At 44.6% G+C, this 6,243-nt stretch overlaps 1 protein-coding gene across 1 annotated transcript; it reads left to right on the top strand.

The window, feature by feature from the left end:
• Positions 1-375: 375 nt before the first annotated feature.
• LOC119388361 (calmodulin-beta-like) lies at positions 376-1,843 on the top strand. Its single transcript, XM_037656067.2, has 2 exons — positions 376-900; positions 1,586-1,843. The coding sequence occupies exons 1-2, from the start codon at positions 634-636 to the stop codon at positions 1,760-1,762; spliced, it is 444 nt and encodes a 147-aa protein (XP_037511995.1). The 5' UTR covers positions 376-633; the 3' UTR covers positions 1,763-1,843.
• Positions 1,844-6,243: the final 4,400 nt, after the last annotated feature.

Below are 6,243 nucleotides of genomic sequence, written 5' to 3'. Positions count from 1 at the left end.
GCCCGCGACACCGTTCACCATTAGCGATCGCCTCAAACCGTATCACGAGCACCTTGTCCTCACGACGCCTTAGGCCAAATGTGTGGCTCCGTCTCCAGTGAGTAGGCACGGTGTGACGAAGTGCGCCCTGCAGCCAGAGTGTTGAGGATTCAATAAATCGGAACTAAGCGCAGCCGGAGCACCAGCGCTACGCAGGATAGGCTCGAGCTGGCTATAGGCCTGGACTGTCGCGTCTTCCAGTTCGTGTTAAATAAACACGTCATATTATAATTCTTTATCATTATAGTTTAATAAATCCTTGCCGCCCGATTCTTGCCCCATCCACCTTCCTGGGTACGTGCCGTGAAAAACAGATCACCATCATCAGTTGTGCCATGCACGCGATCATAAAGAAGATGGCACTATTGGTCGCGTGCCCTGAGCCACGAGACGCGCGTTGACGCCGCAGGCCTCATCGGGTCAGGCGACGCCCAAGCAGGCTCCTTCACTGCACCGCTGGAGCGGATAGCGCAGCCGAGGCGCCTGCCGTGGCTTTGACTAGCAGCGACAAAAGGTTCGCGCTGTCGTCCACCACGGAGAACGCAACGCGTACGAACTGCCGCTGAAGAGGCACCCGATCTGCAACCGAAAGACATGCAGCTGTCCGAGGACGCCGTAGCGGAGCTGCGCGAGGCGTTCGCGCTCTTCGACAAGGACGGCGACGGCGCCATCAGCACCAAGGATCTGGGCACCGTGATGCGCTCGCTCGGTCAGAACCCGACAGAGGCCGAACTGAAGGACATCATCGCGGAGCTGGACGTCGATGGAAACGGCACCGTCGACTTCCCGGAGTTCCTGGCTCTGATGTCCAAGAAGGCGCGCACTACGAACACTGAAGAAGAGATCCGGGAGGCCTTCAAGGTAAGCGCAGGGCCGATTGAGACAGGAATTTGTGGACACACGTAGTGTCGCTCACGGAGGTTTCCAAGTTCGCAGTCGCACCACGCGCACATGACAGTGGCACAGCCCGTTTTTTTTTTCTTTTTCTTTCTTTTTTTTTTGGTGGGAGGGGGGCGTGTCGACCAACAAAGCTTTATGTATGTACTACGTGCATGCGTTTGTATGTGTGCATGCATATACACACATGCAAACATGAAATCCCGGGGGGGGGGGGGGGGTGAACCCCCCAACCATCCTTCCCTGGCTACGCCAGTGACGTAAGACATGACCTTGCGTTTAAGATGCGTTTAAGCGCGTACGGCGCATTGATATATCGTGCATATGCGTTTGGCCTTCTGCATCATGGTTTTATTAAAACGGCCCTGAAGCAATGCACGTGTCGTCAATGTTACGCGTACAGACGTTCCTTTCCTCGCGGCACAGTTGCGAGAAGTAAAACATGGCCCGATTACGCTATCGCGTTCCGCTTTTGAAGGCGAATCTTAAGCGTTCACAAAGTTTTGACGCCGACCTAAATCTCACACAATCGGTGGGGTTGAACGACGTTGCTTTGTGGCCTCTGACGGGAGCATGACTCGGCGGCTGTTGTAAATTACAATTGGCTATTGCATAATTACAAGTAACTCCTCCCTTTAATTATCCACAGGTCTTCGACAGAGACGGAAAAGGCTTCATCCCCGCAGCAGAGCTCCGTCACGTCATGACAACTCTCGGAGAGAAGCTCACGAACGAAGAAGTTGACGCGATGATACGGGAAGCCGACGTGGATGGAGATGGCCAAATTAACTACGACGAGTTCGTATTGCTCATGACTTCAGGCTAAACATCAAAATCGCTTTTTTTTTTCTTCACTCATATTGCTTTGACGTCGCCAAGAACAGGGCTTCATTAAAAATGTTGGAACGATTGCACTGACTTCTTATTTCAGTATTGCGGTGCCACGTTTATTAGCGACTTGTCCGTGGTACTGCAGCATATGGAAATCCTACGAATATGACTTTTTTTAAAAAACTCCTGCAGAACCCGGGCAGACGCGTACACACTTTCTGCAACGGTAACAGTCGTATCGCCAGTGTCTGCAAGTTAATTCGGTAACCCAATTTTTAAGTTTCTCGTTGTTGCATGTGGCAAATTACTTTAACTCACCCAGTTCTTGGCCAATTCTCCTAAGTAGGCGTGAGCCATTCTTGGAGAACTAGAAGCGCTACATGTACTATAAAGCTTCCAATCTTGCTGCTTGAATTTGGCGCGATTTTCCTAAGCTTGGCTCGGCCTGGCTACCTGACTTAGTGGCAGTTGATTCCATTGTTGCCATTCATCGTTATCGGCAGCATCGGTGCCGCTTTTGTCGCAGTTTCGGCTGGTTGTACGCTCTCCGTTGCAGCAGCGCACGTGTTTGTCGTCAGTAGCAGCTCACCAGCGTGAAAGTAAGCGCTTAAAAAATGAGCCCAGAATCCAAACAAAAGGTGGCCATCGTCCTTTTCGCCGCGAAGAAGGTGTTTCACTGGGGATTCATACCAACCGTGCTATACTTAGGTAAGCCGTCACTACACATTACATGTTCTCGTTGCCAGTCCTTCCAGTGGGCGAAAAGTCGCTGAGGAGGGCCCGTTCAGGATTTGACCGTGTTGTTTTCAGAACGTGCAATAACTACGCATGTTAGTGTGCCTCGATACGACACACGTAAACTTGTAGCGCCTTCTGGGCTGTGACGTACTTTCACGCTTGCGACGCCGGTGTTTTCACGCACGAATGAGGTTACTGCGATTTCATCGTTCATAGGTCAAATGTTCATTTAACTCACTGATATGCTCTTTCTCGGTTACAGGATTTAGGAAAGGAAACGATCCAGGAATGCCTGAATTGTCACTACTCAGGTAAGGAGCCCCTTGCATTCAGATTTAATTGAACTTCATGCCCCTAGCGTATGTCATTAGCGGTCAGTGCATGTGGCCGCCTGTACGCGCCGCACCTTGTCGTTCATTAAATAACAGCTAGCATATATGAATTTTAGCGACGCATTAAACGCGTTTGACGTGTTGTTTCCAGGTGAGCAGTTAACTTCCGTAGATTATTAGTGCCAACTCTCATATACACACTGGCCATGGAAATTAAAATCGGCTTAGGAATTGAAACAATCTACATTGGTAAAAGCTTTCTCAACTCTCGTGTGCTGTGACGTAGTCACTGTCGATTTTATTGGACAGCGCAGTAGGGACGCGATCTTTTTTAAGGCCCCACAAATGGCAGCTCTAAAATTGAAAATAATCCAACCAGTGATAATTGGGATTGATTGGTTCCATTTGGAGACCGGCTGGTCTTAGTTAGAAACCGTCGGGCTAGAGACTAGTTGCCGTTACAAGGTCGTTTCAGCTATTCTCTTTTTAGATACATAATGTGTGTTTTTCGTGTTGGAACTTACCGTTTGCATTTAGCAACTAAAAAAAAGAGAGTGCATTCTGTCGCTGTCGCCAAATGATACACGAGTAGTGAAGCAGCAATCTGTCCTTCTTTTGTCTACACAGTAGAAACTAAAACATACCTCGTTGCATCTTTTTTTCAGTCTTCTTTGGCAGTGAAGATTTTCGTCTTCAGCAGCATTCATTTGCCTCGACTCGTCGTGCTCTCCTACAGAAAACACGATGCTGACTTTCAGGCCCACCTTCATTCGTCAACATTGTCCTTACCATTTCTGGGCCAGATCGTTAGGTTCATTTATGAACTAGCACTATTGATATGATCATTAAAATGTCTTTAGCTTCATGTGTCTCATACTATTTGACATACTTTTGCTTAAAAACGAATGGGGCCCTGCAGTGTGTGCAGTTTATTAGACTTCACTCGTCTTACAAGTAAGGTCTTCTATGTGGCAACTCCTTTCATTCATTGCCATAACTGCGGAAATGACTGAATAAATTACTACAGATAAGGAAGTTTTAGAGGAGCAGGGGCATAGCCACTATTTTATTTCTTGGCGAGGGTTGTCTATACCCCATGAGTGTGTATGTATATGTCTATGTGTAGCATATGTACATAAAATTGCTCTGACACATAACAGACAATGCTTAAAAAGAGTTACAGTTAAAGCTGAAAGTTTGGCTAGTTGGTTTTGACTTGAAAACATATTGCTAGCAAAAATAAAACAGGGACAAGGAAAGATGCACACAGTACGATTGCTAAACTTCAACTGAATTTTTACTTCAGACACATTATATAAAACCATCTAAATTGATTGTAGCTATAATTAATTTAGATGTTTCTTTGTGGATGTTATCTCTTTATAAGTCGTGTGGAAGTAAAAATTCAGCTGAAGTCCAGTGATTTCCCTGTGTACATCTTTTTTTTTGTCCCTGTTTTATTTTCTCTAGTAATACGTTAGCAAAGTGATTAAATTTGAATAGGTAAATTACCCTTCCACAATACCTGAAACTCCAGTCGTGTTACAAGAAGACTTCATAGGTCAGAAAAGGTGCAAACAGAAAAGCCTGGTGGTGATGTCATCTTGCTCTATCACCACCTATCGATGACTATTTTAAGGGCATCTGCTAGAGCCTAGTTGGTTCTTTATCTGTAAAAATGGATTACATTGCATTGTAAGGCAGCCAAGGACTTAACATGGCAACTTTTTACTGGACCAACATGACCAAATCATGCAAAAATACTTGGAAGTCTGCGACATCACACTGATGTAGCAGACTTTGAGTTTTGGCATGACATTCAAGAAATGGAACTTCAGTCTTCATTTTTTTCTTGTATCAACAATCCTATAGTCATGAAATTATTAGGAGTTCTCAAAGAACAAATTATTGGTCCAAACTGCTTTAATGTTCCATTTAGTGTCCCTATAATGTTATAAAGTTGCTGCTACACAAGTATATTTAATGACATTACATGACAAAGTGACAGAAGTCGCTGCAAACGCAGAAGCCTTTCTGCCAATTATAACATTATTAGAGTGCACACTTTATGTATGTTTCAGATTAGTTTAAAAACTTGCTTGTCATGTGGAGTCTTAACAGCTAACTTGTGAGTGAGGACACACTTTCAGTGTCAGAACTAGATGATTGATTGATTGAGTTGCTGAGGCAGAGTGCTGCAGTGTGCATTAAAGGGGTACTGACACCTTTTTTCGAAGGCAAGCTTACTCTGCCATACAAATCTCCTGTATGCAAAGACGGCTGTGAGCAAGTGTGAAGCTCGGCAAATGCTGATAAGATATTTTAATTTGATATTAAAGGCAATTTTTCTATTGCACACCTACTGACATCAACACTACCTTGACATCAGGCTACAGTACAAATTCTGGTAACTTCACGCAGCAGTCTGGCTAGTTGTGGTGAAGTTAGGTACCAAAACTTCCAAGATGGGGGGACTGTTTGTGCGTCAACAACGGAGCCACAGTGCGCAGCAGCCATGGAAACGTCACTATATATTGTGCGATCACATGACGAGAAGCTCATACCGTGTTGCGATGTCAGGGTACACTAGGAACTGAAACTACCTTTTAAAAACATACTGTCATTACTTTTTCAGGGCACGCTCGTGCTTAGCACTACCTTTTCTAGGCTCTTGAGGGCTTGACTTTTCATTTGACGCGAAAAAACAACTGAGAATATTCGTGTCAGTACCCCTTTAAGCTGTAATGCTGTTCACATTCTGGTGCCTTGCTGCATTGTGATGCACTAAGCTTCAAAGCACTGAGCACTTATCATTTTTAGTAGTGCTTCTGCGACATGATTCTAACTTGCAGTATCAAGATGAAACTTTGCAGTGATGGTAAACATTCCAAGCTGGAAATTTTAAACTCTCAGACAATTTGAAGGCAACCTCCTTTGAGCAGAGAAATAAAATTTCTAATTGTCATAAACAAATTGCTCAGCTTCACTGCTTGAAATGCAACAGATGTGGTTGGCTTGATTAGTTCTTATCATGTAACATAATCTTATACACTGACATTATTGACCAATAAGCCATATTTGTGATCGCCTTAGTGGTGATTCTGACATAGTGCTATTTCAGCATACCAAATGTGTGCTGGAGCTAACGTGTGGTTTGTACATATGTTGTCCAACTGATAAGACTACTCAAGCATGTGAAATGTGCAGTAGGTTGTGAAGACTGTTTGGCAAATCGATACTCACAAAATAATTTTCACACTGGCTAATGCTTGCACCATCATTGCGAAGAAAGGAAACACATTTGTTTTCATTTCTTATTTTGTGTTACCACAGATTCCACTTTTCGACCTTTCAGATGAAATGTAGTCTCCTGAAGAAAGGCCTTTACAAAAAAAAAAGCTTATCT

This window comes from Rhipicephalus sanguineus, chromosome 3 (genome assembly GCF_013339695.2).
Source record: "Rhipicephalus sanguineus isolate Rsan-2018 chromosome 3, BIME_Rsan_1.4, whole genome shotgun sequence".
Lineage (NCBI taxonomy): Eukaryota > Metazoa > Arthropoda > Arachnida > Ixodida > Ixodidae > Rhipicephalus > Rhipicephalus sanguineus.
Note: the sequence above shows the minus strand (reverse complement) of the source record. Positions and strands in the feature narration are given on the sequence as shown.